General features: G+C 42.5%; 1 protein-coding gene across 1 annotated transcript in view; it reads right to left on the bottom strand.

The window, feature by feature from the left end:
* Nucleotides 1–275: 275 nt before the first annotated feature.
* Nucleotides 276–16339, bottom strand: part of LOC136586797 (immunoglobulin kappa light chain-like) — a 38119-nt gene continuing 22055 nt past the window's right edge. The window contains exons 3-6 of the mRNA XM_066585030.1: nucleotides 12962–13004; nucleotides 6980–7294; nucleotides 2870–2929; nucleotides 276–953 (exon numbers count right to left, since the gene is read on the bottom strand). Coding sequence (XP_066441127.1) covers nucleotides 820–953; nucleotides 2870–2929; nucleotides 6980–7294; nucleotides 12962–13004 — 552 coding nt within the window. The 3' untranslated portion in view covers nucleotides 276–819. The remainder of the gene's footprint in view (nucleotides 954–2869; nucleotides 2930–6979; nucleotides 7295–12961; nucleotides 13005–16339) is intronic.

Here is a 16339-nt window from a genome sequence, read left to right as displayed (position 1 = left end):
AATTTTTGTACCAGGGATCATTGCAGGGAGCAGTTTTGTCACAGTTCACCTCCTCCACCTCCCTGCACAGTGATCTCTGCACAGGTGACAGAGCATGCGCAGAAAACGCACCCAAAAATGTCTATAGGTCTTTTTCTGATTAACATTTTTAATGTCAAGGTAAAAGCTGTAAGGAAAACCTCTGTAACTAACTGTCCCCACAACGATGGTAAGAGGATAGAATAAAAGGAAATACAACTGATGAACAAATACACATTAGAAAAAAAGAGTGTTTCACCATATGTGTTTAATTAGTACATTATATACTTTTAATTAGAAAAAACTAAATAAAATGATGAATTCACCTGACTATTATGTTGGATTCCATAATAACACTTTTAGTGCATCGGGGTGTAAAAGCTTTTATTGAGTAAGCAGATACTTAATTCATGATATTTGTAGTTGTGGTTATTATCTTTGTGCCATATTTGTATAATATTCTTATTTCTCATCAGCATTAACCCTTTCCAATCCACTGTCTGACGTCTAAAGACATTCTGATTGAAGCCTGTGCAGCTCTGATGTCGGAAGACGTCCGGCAGGGTATTCTTACTGAAGATTACTGGCCGCTCTATTGTCTGGGGCCTCTCCAGCATGTCCCACACCACAGTTCTGGCTCTAGCCAGCAGATGGCGCCATTGTATAATGGCAGAAAGAGAAAGCCCCCTAGGAAACCCTGAATCCAAAATTGGATTGCAAAGGGTTAAGCTATGGAGATATGAAAGCAAGCATTGTGAGAAGCCAAAAGCATAATATAAATGTGATTTGGGAACAATACATTCACTTTGAGGATTTGTATCTGAAGAGCAGCAGGAATGGACAATACAGGAGGCACTTTAGGAGTAACAGTGCATAAATAAGCTGCGCTGCTCGAACGACAATCATAGGTCCGACATCAACTCCATCTGTGAGATCTAAGATAGAAAATGTATTAAAATCAAGCACATTTTCAACTTTAAAATTTGAACAATAGTATTGTATGCAAAATAACGATGTTGTATCATTGAGCTTCCTATGGATTGTAAAGCAACTGTCCAACAAGCTAGAAACACAGTCTCCGGTCAGTAACAAACAATTAGTGGTGTCATTTGGAAGAGTTTTGCCTCCATTAAGTTTTTATTGTTCAATAATACATATTAAACACTGGTCCATCTGTCTAGTCACATGGTATGTTAGACCCTATAAATATGAGTGAGGAAGACATGTCTGGGTCTTTCATCATCTTTAACAGTTCAGTGTGGCGTGGAGTGCCGGCCACATGGGGGTACCTTCAACCGCCATGTGGTGAAGTGATGGAGGAAGACGAGATGTATCCTGATGTCCCTATCCCGGGAACCTTCATCTGAAAGTGAGAGAAATGAGTCCGCCGTGCAGTGATCCAAGTTTTGAATCAAGTGAGTGTCTGTGGAGTGATCCTACCCCCATCCTTCTCTGGAGTGTTCCCCTTCCAGATAACGTGGACTGTAGGACGGGTGTCATCCTGCGTCTTCTCCCTGACCTCACAGTCTACTTACCTACCTGCACTGGTGTGTATTAAGCTGTACGCTGTCAAGTAACAAGTAAAGCTTTTCCAGCCCCAGTCCATTCCCAGGGACTGAAGTACTAAAGTTCATTGTGTGTGGATTTCCTTCATTTCTCCACCGTGGATCATACCGCTGTGTAAGGAACGTTGGCGTCATGCGTGACAAATCTACAGGGAGGAGTCTGGTAACAGCCACCATGACAAGTGCCAACTCTACCTTCCCAGCTCCTCAGCGTGGGCCTCGTGTCTAGGTGTCCACTGGGACACTGCAATACCACATGACAGAGTATAATATCATGTTGCTACACTTATGTTAGTGGATTTGTGGAGACTACTTCAACCATATGATAAAAAGTATAGTTTTTTTCTCCTCTGCTCATAATTCTTGACTATTTATTTGTTTCACATTCCCTCTTGGACAGTTCATCCACTGCTGATATAGAACCTATACTTCTCTCTGACCACATATTTATATGAGCGACTATATAATTGGGAGAATTTGAGGGTAGAAGGGGTTCCTCGAAACTAAATGAAAACTGGCAAGGGACTCAGGGAAGTTCACTGCTAAAATCCACCTGTTCCCTGTTGCGGAAGTATACTGACCAATGCTATGAATCTGTTCAAAAAGAACATAAGTCATAGGAGCATGGCCTGGGCTCAGAGCAACATGGACGTGTTCTGAACTTGCTTTTTCCAGGTGTTCTACCTAAAAAAAAGCATTACCTCACCCTACAATTCATCTTCAGACTGCAGGAAAACCCAGGTCTTCATACTACTATGACCCAACGCAATAGAAAAGAGTCCTTGGCACAAGGCAAAGACAGCACGGGTGGCAGCCACTGAGATGACCTCTCTTCCTCACTACATTCTGCTCGGGCTGAGAACCCAATAAATGGGGCTGCAGGAAGTGACCACTGAACATCTCAGCCTCTGCTGACTCCTCTGCTTCTCCCGAGGACCCAGTAAAGCAGAGATCAGTCCCAATGGCCTGCGACAAAGGCGGGCAGAGTAGTATCCCATCTGTGCTATTTGGTAGGACTCCCTTTCCCAGGTTTTTTCCTGAATTCTAGAAGATGTTTCATTATTTTCAGAGTTAAAATAATTATCAAATAACAACGATCATGCGAAAATGAAGATTTTATTAAATTGAGTATGAAGCTGATGAAGGCGTCATTTATGGGTTCTGTTATATTAGAGTGAAAGAAAAAACTTTTGTAAAATTTTATAATGAAAAAATTAAGAAACTCATTTTTAAAAAATGAAAACATAGACAGTAAAGATCCAGATGGAAAAACGAATATTGCTTACCTGCAGTGTCCATGCAACTACTATTCGTTATTTCGTACTGGTTTGTATCCTTTAAACTGGCTGCAAAATAGAATCATATTATCATCAAAGCAAATCTGTCATACAGAAGGAGGAACATCCCGAACTTTATAGACACCTATGCAAATGATTTTACTACAACATTACCAAAATATAAAGTAAACGATTTATTACTTAATAGCGCATGCTGGCCATGTGTGTGCACACCAGGAGGGGCACTACTTGTCTCCAGTTGTCTGCTCTGCATGTTCTATCTCTAATTGCCAGTTTTCCCTGAACTGCTGGGTGGAGACTACTTGCTATGATATCTCTTTGAGTAGAGGAGATCCTGCTCACACAGAAGCAGTAACAGGATGAAGCAGCATCATACAGCAGTATTGAGCAGTGTAGCTGTAAATCCAACATTGGGGTGAGACAAAACACAATAAACGTTTCAAGAATGTCTCTGTGTGTCTCTGTTACTCCTTTATTCTCTCCATATACATCTTTAGGCAGCATGTAACCTGATTTCTCAGTGAGCTGATCCATCTGGAGATGGATTTTTACTGGGGTATTTGGAGTGAATGACCAGTGCTGTAGAAGGAGAATAATGCCTTCACAGCTGGAACAATAACACAATGTCAACTGTATACTAGCTTGCATTTGTTACTAGAGACTGGTATTCCAGTCCCTAGCGCAGCGGGTTATAAAGGGCAGTGCCCAATAGAAACAGAACATTTATTAAAATGTTTTCTCTCTTTTTTTCAATCTCTCTCCTTTCTCCCCCTCCCCCAGACCAATGTTCTTCCTTAGTGGTATAGTCTACATGGCTGCAATATGTTATGGGCATTACTGGACAACATGAGGAATCTTTGTGAAAGAGGGGTAATTATGAGTCGGAGTCTATGTGAGAGAGGGCAAGCCATGGGGAGCAGTCTTTGTGAGAGAAGGACCATTAGCAGTAGTCTATGTGAGAGAGAAGGTGCTCTGAGAAGATATCTGTATGGGGACAGTACCATTAGGAGATGTCTATGTGAGAGAGGAAGGAATCACAAGGAGCAGTTTGTGTGAGAATAAGGGGAAGCATGAGGAACTTTGGGGGCATAGCTTTATATAGCATACTTTGAGAGCCATCATTTTATAAGAACCAGGAAAAAGGATGAAACGGGACCATTGCGCAATTCAAAAGGGAGGAGCAAGGCCAGGAGATGTAGTGGAAAAAATGTATTCAATAAATTGTTGCGGAGCCAGAATGGCAGCTTCCTCAGGCCGTAACAATACAGCTGCGCTAGTTGTAGTGAGTGACATCATCTGGTCACATGATCACTCACAGTGACAAAGTGGTGAAACACAACGTATACATTAAATTACAACAATTGGTCCATAAAAATAAGCAAAAAATGCAAATGATTAAACAAGGCATTTAGAGGGGCACTATGTGAATAGTGCTATATAATCTGCTTGACACTATTCTTTTTGGGAGCACTATCTGTATTTCACTATTATTATGGAAGTACTATATGTATAGCAGTACTACCCATACAGCGGGCCCCAAACAAATCTTCACACTAAATGGTTGTTTTCCTCAAATTGTGTCTATATAATATATCAGATTACTTTTTTTGTAGGCTGGGGTTGTGGTTCATTCCTTGCATAGGAGCCCTTGGCAGTCTGTGTCCAACCCCTGAGAAGACATATTATTACGTGTAACAACATGATGGCACTATTAAATAGGGCAACAGGATTGTGGGATGTGCTTGGAGAGCATGAAGCCAAAAATGTCTGTGCTGAAAACTCTGCAGGGACAAGACTTAGGGCTCCCACCCACTGGCGTTTTTTTCTCCACTGCGATGCGATTCTAAAGTTAAAGTCTCGCATCGCAGTGCAAGAAAAACGCAGGCAGATATCCCAAAATCGCTGAGATATCGCTGCGACATCGCCAGTCTTTTCAATGAGGCCAGTGGCAGCAGCGCTAGCCCCATTGAAAAGATATGGAGAATGCCGCGGACTTCTGCCACAGCTGTGACAGCTGTGACAGCTGTGGCAGGAGTTTCCTTCATCCCCGCGGAGACCGTGGGGATGAAGGAACCCTCTGTCACAGCTAGTGGGTGGGAGCCCTTAGTTGGATATAGTCATCATGGAGGTCTGGGCTAGATGAAAATTGTCTGTGCTGAAACTTTGGGGCTCCTTATTGTGGCCCAGCTGCACTCTGCCTGATGTTTAATGACACTGCTTGAAATGCATTGACAAGTTTTAAACACCAGTTCTAGTCCCAATCCTCACAGTGGTATCACCAACAGCACTCAGTGTATGAGAGGATATAACAGGACACCCAAGTCCATATGCAGCGTCACTAATACGAGTCAGAGCCTATGACTCACAGTACTTATCTCCAATATATGTAACGTCCGTGACAGCATATAAGGTGCAAATAAAAATTCTCTCTTTATTACTCCATATAAGCGACGTTGGACCCTTATGGGTCTTTATCAAGCTTTTTATTTGCACTTTATATGCTGTCACGGATGTTATATATATTAACCACCAGCTCTAAGCACCGTTCATATTCTATATGGCTTAAATGCTCAAGTATTTAAAGGGGTTTTCTTGCTGTAAAGAAGTCTTTCTCAACGTGCCTCTTGCTCCCTAGTAAGAATCCTGATCTGCACATCGCCTCCTCAGTGTGAGTCGGTGACCAAGATTGCAGACGGGTTACGTGAGTGTGATGAACAGCAACTTTTCCTTTTCCACTGATGTAGTGTGCATTGCAGACCTTTAAAGGGGTTTTCCAGGGAAAATACTATTGATGACTTATCCTCAGTATGGGTCATCAGTAGTTGATCAGCTGGGGTCTGCCACTCAAGACCCCGACCGATCAGCTGATTGTGCACCTGCTGACAACGCCGCAAATGCATAGGGGTCAGAGCGGAAGCAGCAGGAGTCTCTGCTCCGACCTCCATGAAGTGGCCGGCGCTTGTAACTGCAGTCATGGCTCCCACTGATTTCAATAAGAGCTGCACTTGAAGTTACAAGCGCCAAAACTGCACAGAAGTAGGAACAGAGACTTCCGATGCTTGCACTCAGACCCCTGTGTAATTGTGGCACTGTCAGCGGGTGCACAATCAGCTCATTGGTCAGGGTCCCGAGCGACGGATGCCAGCCAATCAACTACTGATGAGCTATCCACTGGATAGGTCATCAATAGCATTCTCCCTGGAAAACGCCTTTGACTTCTAGTCAGCGCAATGATGTAGCGTTTATTCCCTGTCCGGAACTGCTGAATCCGTGGCCAACTTGGATCTACTGGGTATGCGCAGAATACTTTATATTGTAGAGTGAGGAATTGGGTGGAGGTAGCACTGGCATTTAAGCCGGCACTACCGCTCATGGGAAATCACCCCAAGGACCAGAGAAGGAAGCGTGTGCTGCCATTACCGTGCATGTAAGCAAACATGGGGAGCTGACAAAAGGCCACAAGGTGAGCTCTATAGCAGTAATAAGCATGCAGTTTGCATGCTGGATCGCATCTACGGCTGCACTGGGCAGAAATTTGGTCAACATAAAATTGGACATACAATGACAAATCCCATTTAGTCACCATAGACTGTGAAATCTAGAAACAGTAGAGCAGATTTACTAATACGGTCTAAGAGTTAGACAGTGCAAATTTAGGACAGGCAGTCTTAAAATGCACCAAATTTGTCACTGTGGCTCATGCTGAATGCTAAATCTGGTGCATCTTTAGACTGTCTAGTAGAAGTTTATACATCCTGGGTTTGTTTTTTGACAGATTTTGTGCATGAAATCCCATTTAGACCACGCCCTCGTTCCCCTTGAAGTTACCCACCTTTCCACATAGCCACATCATTTTGCAGTCATACCGAAAAAAGTGTCTAAAACACATCATAAATGTGGTGCACAGCTTGTAAGACAGTTTTCTGGTGTAATTTGTGCCAGAACACTGTTACATTTTCAACAGTAAATCCACCCCAATGGATTTTAGAATTAAACAGGACTAGTAGATAAATTCTTATTTGCTTAGCAAACATTACATTGGCGTTTCTAACATTCTTGTGTAATTGATCGTATGGCAATTTAGTGGTATAGCTTTACCTGTATTGTACTCTACTTCTCTCCATCTATTTCCATTTCCCTCGTGCTTGTATTTGCATCTAAATATTTTGCCTATATCAGTTTGATGTATTGTAATCCAGCTGTACAATGAGGACATGTTGGTGGACGCGTCCTTCACCAGTTCCCCCTGCTCTGACTTCAGCTCCTCACTTCTTCCAACTTCGGTCCACATCACTTGAATTGCTTCAGGGAAGAAATTCTGTAAGCTGCACAGTAATGTTGCCGAGCCTATATCCTTCACGACCTCCTTAGATGTAGCTAAGACGGTCACTGCTGGTTCCTGTGGACTCTTATCTGAAAAATAAATTTACAATAAGAATAGATGTGTTGAACTGTTGCTCCAATTTATGGAAGCGTCACCTCTGTCACCTATTGGACCACCATGATGTGATTGCGAGGGTCCAAATGAGTTGCTTTGTCACCTGGAGACTGTAATATGGCCTCTGGGTCTGCCAGCTATGGTGGCCTATGAGGCTTAGCCTCTGGCTGAGCTTTGTAGGTTTTATAGTACACTGCTATACTAAACTATAGCAGTGTATTATAAGAATGATACAAGTCCCCTAATGGGGCAAAAATAAAAAGTTACAAAGTATTTAACAAAACTGTAAATAAAAAAACCAAAACATCAAAACTCCAACTTTCCCCTTTTACTTTGTAAAAAAATAAAATTAACAAAGTGACAAATCTAGTGTCGTCACATTCGTATTGACCCTGTGAAAAAATGTACTAAACCATGGCAAAAATAGCAAAATTTGCTTATCTCGCCTTACAGAAAACGGAATAGAAAGTGATGAAAACGTTGTATGCATCTACAAATGGTACAATTAAAAAGTACAACTCAGGGGGCCTACCCACTGGCGTTGCCGATTTTCGTGCATGAAAAACGCAGCGTTTTTGGCGTGTTTTCTGCGCGTTTTTTGTGGCGTTTTTCGCGCGTTTTCCGTTAATTTCCATTGACATTCATGGGTGCATTAAGAGAAAAATAAGGACACATATGCAACTGACAGTTCCTATGTGAAAAATTGCAATGGACCGAAAAAAACCCGCAAATGGACAAGAACACATTCTATACTAATTGCTCTTCAGAAAAAAACGCAAAACGCAAAGGAAAAAAAATCGCCAGTGGGTAGGCGCCCTTAGGCTGCAGAAAAAAGAAAACCCCTTACACAGCACTGTTGACAAGAAAGAAAATGTTAGGGGTCTTTGAAAACAGCGCTAAAAATAAAAAAATTTTAATTTGTAAAAAAGTTGAAAAACCCTTATATAAATTTGGTACTGGTGTAATCATATTGGCTTGTAGAATTAATGTAACATATTATTTATATTGCACGGTGAACACCATTAAAAAACCACGCCAGAACTGCAGAGTTTGTTAATCTCGCCTCTAGAAACAAATAAAATAAAAAGCAATCAAAATGTTTTTTGCTCCCAAAAATTGGATAAATGAAGACTACAGCTTATCCCACAAAAAACAGCAATCCCCCATAGAGCTCTGTTGATGAAAACATTAAAAATGCTACGGCTCTTGGAATGTGGCAACACAAATGCAAATTTTTAACAAAACATTTTACAGAAATAGAAAAACATAAAAAACTGTATAAACTTGGTATTGCTGGAATTGTACTGACCAGAGAATAATGTTATCACATGATTTATTTTGCACACGCCGTCAAATGATTTCCAAAAAACAAATGGCAGAATTTTTTCCCCCCAATACTACAAAAAAAATTATATATACCCAACACTAATGCCAAAAAATACAACTTGTCCGGCAAAAAACGAAAAAAAACAAACAAAACAAGCCTTCCTATGGCTATGGTGATGGATAAGTGAAAAAAACTGAAAAATTAGTTGTTAATGAAGGTGCAAACAGGCTTGGTCACTGAGGGGTTAATTTGAGCACAGTAATAATTGTATTCATTTCTATGCGTGTTTACAGCGGTCGCATTCAGAGACAGAAGAGCTTAAAAATATGCAACAGAAAGAAAAATAAACCAGAAATATTCAAAGTGAAGCTTTTGCCTTGATAAGGTGTAACAAGCCATCCCCTCATATACTGATAATCTGGAACTCCATAGAAGGAAGGGGCTTTGCATCCAATTTAAGTAAATAGCAATTCCCGCATACAAGACGATTATCAAATCTGACATAAGACAGAGGATCTTCATTTCACAAAGTTATTAGTAGTCGGCTTCAAAGCGGAAACTTCTGAGCTATGACACCATACAGTAATATTAAAGGGCTCACAAGCTGGAGTCCGTTGTTCTGGGTGTATAATGTTACTCAGGATCGGGTTTCTGTTGGATAAGCGCTGACGCTGATTATTTTTGACTATAAAAACTATTGATTGTTTTCCAGTAGTTTTCAGTGAAAGTTTGTTGACCCCTGGAGGTCGCTTCCGACTCTACCATTCTATGATTCTATAATGGAAGTCTTCAGAGGCCGGACAGACATCTTTCTGGGATGATTCAGTGATCCTGCACTGAGCAAGGGGTTGGACCCGATGACCCCGGAGGACCTGATGACCCTGGAGGACCCGATGACCCTGGGGGTCCCTTCTAACTCTACTATTCTAGGATATAGAGATTTAGTAGCTGGTGATATAATAAGATGCTAATTACGGCATCTGAAGAATTCTGCTTTAGGCTGAACACACAGTAAAATCACACTCATTAAGACACTCCTGTGATCTTGTGACCATCCCCAAAAAATCCTGCTACTAGAGATGAGCGAGCATACTTGCTAAGGGCAATTGCTCAGGCGAGCATTGCCCTTAGCGAGTACCTGCCCGCTCGAGAGACAAGGTTGAGGTGCCGGCGCGGGGGAGCGGTGAGTAGCGGCAGTCAGCAGGGGGGATTGGGGCGGGAGAGAGAGATCTCCCCTCCGTTCCTCCCCGCTCTCCCCTGCAGCTCCCTGCCCGCCACAGGCACCTGAACCTTGTCTTTCGAGTGGGAAGCTACTCGCTAAGGGCAATGCTCTCGAGCAATTGCCCTTAGAGAGTATGCTTGCTCATCACTACTTGCTACATTAGATGGTCGGAAGGTCATTTGCAGCCTTCCACCCCCCACAAGGGAACATTGTGGTGACTGTATTCCTGCAATTTTACCGCCATCGGCCGACTATCCTGAGCCGCTGTGGAGTTCTAGACTTGGAATTAAGCGCTAACACTAAAACCGCAACAATTTTGTCTTACTGGATTGCCTTTGAACTGTAGAAGTAGCCATAAATGACTACCACAGCGTTCTAATGTTACATAGTAACAATTACCAAGAATCTATCATATAAATGTAGAAGCAGATGAATTTTCAAGGTCAACAAATAATTGCCTGCGAGTGCAAGAACTGTGGGCGCAGCTTTTCATAGAACCCGTCTGTCTGTCTGGTGTCCGAATAGATTTAGTTATTCTAATCATTTGACAAACTTGTTGCATTATTTCTCTTAGGGTGACTACCCTCTACAGTTTTTTTTCACTGCGAAATTCACAGCATTTTTTTTCTCCAGGGGTCTATGGGACTTGGTAATGTTAATATCGCATCGCGGTAAATTGCGATTTTGCGGTAAATTGCGATTTTGCTGCAATGTGTTTTTAACATTGGAAAGTCCCATAGACACCTGGAAAAAAAATGCTGCAAATTCGCAAACGCTAGTGGGTAGTCACCCTAAGACCGGCTGTCCACGGGCATTGCAAAGTCCCGCAGCAGATCTCTGCTGGTCAGCCCTATCTAATAAATAGGCTGACCGCGGAGACTCGGGGAAATTCGCAGCATGCTGCGAATTGCCCGCCGCGAGTGGAGAATCACAATGATTCTCCGATCGTGGACATGGGGCCGATGCTTTGCATAGCAATGCTATGGAAAGCCTTAGCCTGCTCCAGCCTGCGTGAGTCTCCGGCAATTTACTGCCGGCGAATTCACAGTCATGGACAGGGGGCCTAACTGTGATAAATCCTCACTATCTTGTTGCCTTTTTGCTATCAAGAAATGTGTAGAATATTGGTGTTCATCACATCCATATGTTTCAGGAGAAAAGATGATCCTGGGATTCAGGGGAAAAGCTACGGAGTTCCAATTTCATTTAGATAATGTTGTATAAGAAGGCAGCATTGAGAATAGATGTAGCAATGCCAGAATTAAGGATGGTGGATGACATGTGAATGGACTGGACTCGGCCGTCTTATGTTTGTGACTTGTGTGTGATCACTTCATTCCTTTGTATTAAACTATACTCACCGGTCACCAAGAGTCGTGTGCCTACACCAAATGTCTTCCTATTGGCATCCTTACACAGTGCTGATATTCTTAGCAAAAACTCAGTGGGGTAAGTGTATAATATAGAACAGCGACGAGGAAGTTGGAACCTGAAGATAAAGTCGCTTTGGGCTTTAAGAAAGGAGTTCTATATTTTGCATTACAATTTATGAGATTATATGAAATGATGTTGATGTCAGAATCAGAACAAGGTCATTCAGTGATTATAGTTACTGAAGTATATATATTTATACTGTATTCATACAGATGGGACTCCAATATTACATTATATGGCAATGTCCATTTCAGCCTGAGGTACATAATGGGTAATCAATTGTGCTTAATTAAACCCCTGGGCTACCTTATGTACGGCCCGTCTAGTAACAGCCAAAATGAAATATAGTTATACAGTGAAATACATTTAATCTGCATTAACAGGACTCAATACATATTGTATATGTTATATAAAGTGTTCAGTAAAGCATGTAGAACCGGCCAAAGTAAAGAGCCTATAGAAAGGCAGCCGAAGGCCTTATTCACGCGACCGTGTATACGCAGTTATTGTAGCCACATTGCCCTATCTTTTACTGAGATATGCTGTAGGCTCCCATAAACTTCTACGGGAGCTGAAAAAAAGTGATTGGGAGGGAGTTTAGCTCTGTCAAACGCTGGGAAAAGACGACATCTGCCTCTATTTAAGCATTAATAGTAATTCTTGAGGATTTTGGCCGACAGAGGGACCTCTGCACAGCAGCGTGTTTTTTCGCCGATACGGCACCGGCACCTCTGTAAATGGACAGGAAAACATGGCTAAACCTTGGGACTTGATCGCAGCTATTCTTCATTCATGCGACTTTTAGCCGCGATCAGCTGAGTTTAAAAACACAAACGGTCTTGAGAAAGCAGCCTAAAACAAATGCCAGCACAACATTTACTATGATTAGGTTGTTTTTTTTTAATTCAGAGAAGCCTAATTGGTTATCATTGCCCCGTTTTATACTTCTTGCGCAATTCCCATTATCTTGCTAGACTATCTTTATTTGCGGATTATTTAAAACTGAAGTACAAAAAAAAAATTCTCATACCTACTTTATTGTAGCTACTGTTACATTGGTGGAGAAGATTATAGAGAATGTGCGCAGTGCATGTGTATCACGTACACGTTTATAGCATTTGTTGGGAACATGTCAATGCTTTTTTGTTATAAACTACACAGAAATAATCAGACACAGAAAACATGTAGATTCTGTTGTGTGAATGAGGCCCCAATGCTAAAGCTCAATATTCCTAAAATTATCTGTGTAAGAACACCAAAAAACAATTACTGGTATACTGCCAAAGGGGCTCACTAAATTCCAATTGGCATAGGTTTTAGGTACATATATGTATATATATATATATATATATATATATATATATATATATATATATATATATCACAATCACAGTGTAATGCAACTAATGCAATGTGTCTAACAAAAAATACTGAAAAGACATATATATATATATATATATATATATATATATATATACACACATATATAGATACACACACGTGTGACTAGGATTGTTTTATTTAGCAATATAGTTTTGGTCTTCACTTCTTTCATCCCTGAACAATATTTACAGCTTTCCTGTTCTACAGTTTGTCTTTATAGCTATGACATGCATTAAGTAGTAATTCTTGTCTGAGACAGGTGCTGCTTGTACTTACCGCTTATGATGACCTGCGTGCCGCTGCCAAACTCTTTAGATGATCACTGTGAAATTATCCTTTACAAAAACTTTCAAACACGACTTCAGCGCCACACAGGAACTTCTATTCTTAACTTCAAAAAGTCATTGGCAGACATGGACTCATGGGGCGGGTGCGCTGCGGGCTGACAGAGCAGGGACAGAAATATAACTGAAGTTCACATACGAGCCAATAATTGCTATAAGGCACTTTTAATTATTTTTTTTTGCTTTTGTGGATTTTCATTGCAGCTAACAATAGAATATAACACACCTGGCACTAATTTTCCGTTGCTTTCATTGTGCCAACTTGTTGTGCAGCGCTGTACAGAGATTTTTAACACCCATGTCAGGACTTAATAAGATGGGCACATGAGCTAATACGCGTGACGCTATAGAGCGTACTAACGCATGGCCTGGGGACTTTTTTCAACTATTAAAAAATAAATAAATAAATAAATGGGAAGATAAGTCCTACCTAGAGATGAGCGAGCACCAAAATGCTCGGGTGCTCGTTTCTCAACTCAAATTTTTCAAGAGTTCGCTTCGAGTAATGAACCCCATTGGAGTCAGTGGGGGATTCAAGCATTTTTCATGCTGACCGATGCTCCGCATGGGGGAGGTTGTGTGAAACACCTGAAAACATCAGAAAGTCATGGAAACACCACAGAAACTGATAGGGAAGGGCAGGGGCAGCATGCATGGGTGCATCTGAGGCTCGCAGGTCCAATTATTAAGCCAAATTGGGGGCAAGAGCCTGGTGGTCACCCCCCTAACAGTTTACTTGGGACAGACCATAAGCAGCAAGGCACACGTGCTGGCACATCTTAGCTAACCATCACACTACCTGCAACCAAGGACAATCACCACCTGCGGGTGACACCGCTGCCTCTTCTCCTGTGTTACATGATGGCATTGCTGTCCAATCATCCGCATGAGCCTGCGTCCACAGCGTACTCAAATTTTTCCCTGCGCAGCGTTCAGCTGCCCTCATGCCACACGCTTGCTTGATAGCCACACCACCCTCATGTCTATTTATAAGTGCGTCTTCGATGAGGAGGAACCGGAGACACACACACTGCAGAGGGTTGGCAGGGCCTGGCAGCGACCCTCTTTGAAAGTGTGGGCGATAGCCCACAATGCTGATGAGAGTTGATGTTAAATTGACGTATGATCACCATTCCAATTCTGTGTCACCTCTGCCACAAAATTGTTAGGAGCCGTAAACGTGGGCATAAAGGGGACTCAGATGCCAGCACTTCTACACATCTCCACAATGCAGCAGCGCATACTAATACCAAAGATTGGTTTGAAGCAGGAAGTGTCGCAAACGTAGCCACCACAGGTATACAGTGACCCTGTAAAAGTCTCATGAAATCCGCTTTGCTTCCTGTAAACGCTCCAATCCAGTATCTCGGATAACTGCGGTAATTTGTAGCACAAGAGATAATACATGCCGACCAACGCTGATCCCCAGACCCCGAGGAGGAGGAGGAGGTGGCATAATAAGCCCGAGAAATCATAACCGAGGTAGGACCTGCAATACTCTGTGTGGGAAGCACGTAAGCAGGCCCAGGGCAAGGCTCGGTCCCAGCCTCCACCTAGTTGACCCAATGTGCCGTGAGTTACATAGCTATGGAAAATCCATGTGTCCCCACACAATTCATTCTGTGTATGTGTCAGATAGCTGAACACCACGCAGGGAAAACTTTGTGCACCCACAGCATAGGCGAGCCCATGAAACCCAAAGACAGTATTACACATGAAGAAATGAGAGCGCCCAAACATGGCAGAGTTTCACCCTGCCTAGGACCTCAGCCTCGGTTCACACTTCTGCCCAAGTCATTCTGTGTATTTGTGCCAGACAGCTGAACACCGCTATGGGAAAGCTGTCTGCACCCTACCCAAGTCAGTCAGTGTATTTGTGCCAGACAGGTAAAACAACGCAATGGGAAGTCTTTGTGCACCCACAGCATAGGCGAACCCATAAAACCCAAAGACAGTATTACACATGAAGAAATGAGAATGCCCAAACATGGCAGTGTTTCACCCCATCCAGGACCTCGGCCTCGGCCCACACTTCTGCCCAATTCATTCTGTGCATTTGTGCCAGACAGCTGAACACCGCTATAGGAAGGTTTTGTGCACCCACAGTATAGGTGGACCCCTGAAACATTTCTGTAGCAAGAGTATAGGCGAACCCCTGAAACATTACTGTACCAAGAGTTTAGGCGAACCCCTAAAACCTTTCAGTAGCAAGTGTATAGGCAGACCCCTGAAACATTTCTGTAGGAAGAGTATAGGCGAACCCCTGAAACATTGGTGTACCAAGAGTATAGGCAAACACCTGTAAAAATTTGTTTACCGAGAGTATAGGCGAAGCCCGGAAAAATTAATTTGCTATCAATATAGGCGAGAGCCTGAAAAATTGGTGTACCAAGAGTACAAGTGTATCCATGAAAAATCGCTGAACCCCGAGGGCAGGTGAAACGCATAAACATTTTTTAAAGATACAGCTCGTTGTTGCTTAATTTGTAACAGAGCCTGGAGGCAGCCCTCCGAAAAAATTGGTTTAAGTTAAACTTTTAAAACTTTAAAAACTTTTACCACCGTACAAAAGAACAAATTCTCCGAGCAGCTCGATCGGCACAAAAACTAAACTTCCAGGGTCACGACTACCAAATTTTCCCAGACCTGGCTCCCTCGACACTGGCAAAAAGGAGAGCCCTCAAACCCTACTTGGAGATTCTTCAACAGAAAATAATTCAATATAGGTGGGGGTTCCCATTTCGCTTTACCTTCACTTTTCAAGATAGATCCCACACTGTCTTATCCAAAGAAGGAGCGAGATGATGCTTCGAAGACTTGCAATTCCAACAACCAGTCCAAGACTCCCCAAATAACTCGCAACCTACTAGATCACTCAGGAGATCCGACGAGAATGATAAAGAGCCATGAGTGTTAACACAGACCTGCCTTTGAGCAGGAAGCACTACTTTTAGCCCCAAGAATTTCTTCTTGAAACATCTACCCTTCAAACGTTTGACGTCTTTTTGGACCCTCTGACAAACCGTTATGCGGCCGACGAGAGGAAGAGAGAAAGAGGGCAAGCCTAACCTTTCCATCGCAACAAGACCTACCGGCAGGACCAGGACATCATCCACGGACGGGGGTTTTTCCGATATCCCTTGTTGCTATATTGGGCCTGATAGATACTTTTTCTCCTTCAACTAAAACCAGACATTAATACTTGGGACAAGTAGAAAGCCCGCATAGTCCAAACCACAGCCCCACGAGACTTAACATTACTTTTACAGCCGCCCCTCATGTTTTCCGAACTATATAGAAGGACTTATGC

This window comes from Eleutherodactylus coqui, chromosome 12 (assembly GCF_035609145.1).
Source record: "Eleutherodactylus coqui strain aEleCoq1 chromosome 12, aEleCoq1.hap1, whole genome shotgun sequence".
Lineage (NCBI taxonomy): Eukaryota > Metazoa > Chordata > Amphibia > Anura > Eleutherodactylidae > Eleutherodactylus > Eleutherodactylus coqui.
Note: the sequence above shows the minus strand (reverse complement) of the source record. Positions and strands in the feature narration are given on the sequence as shown.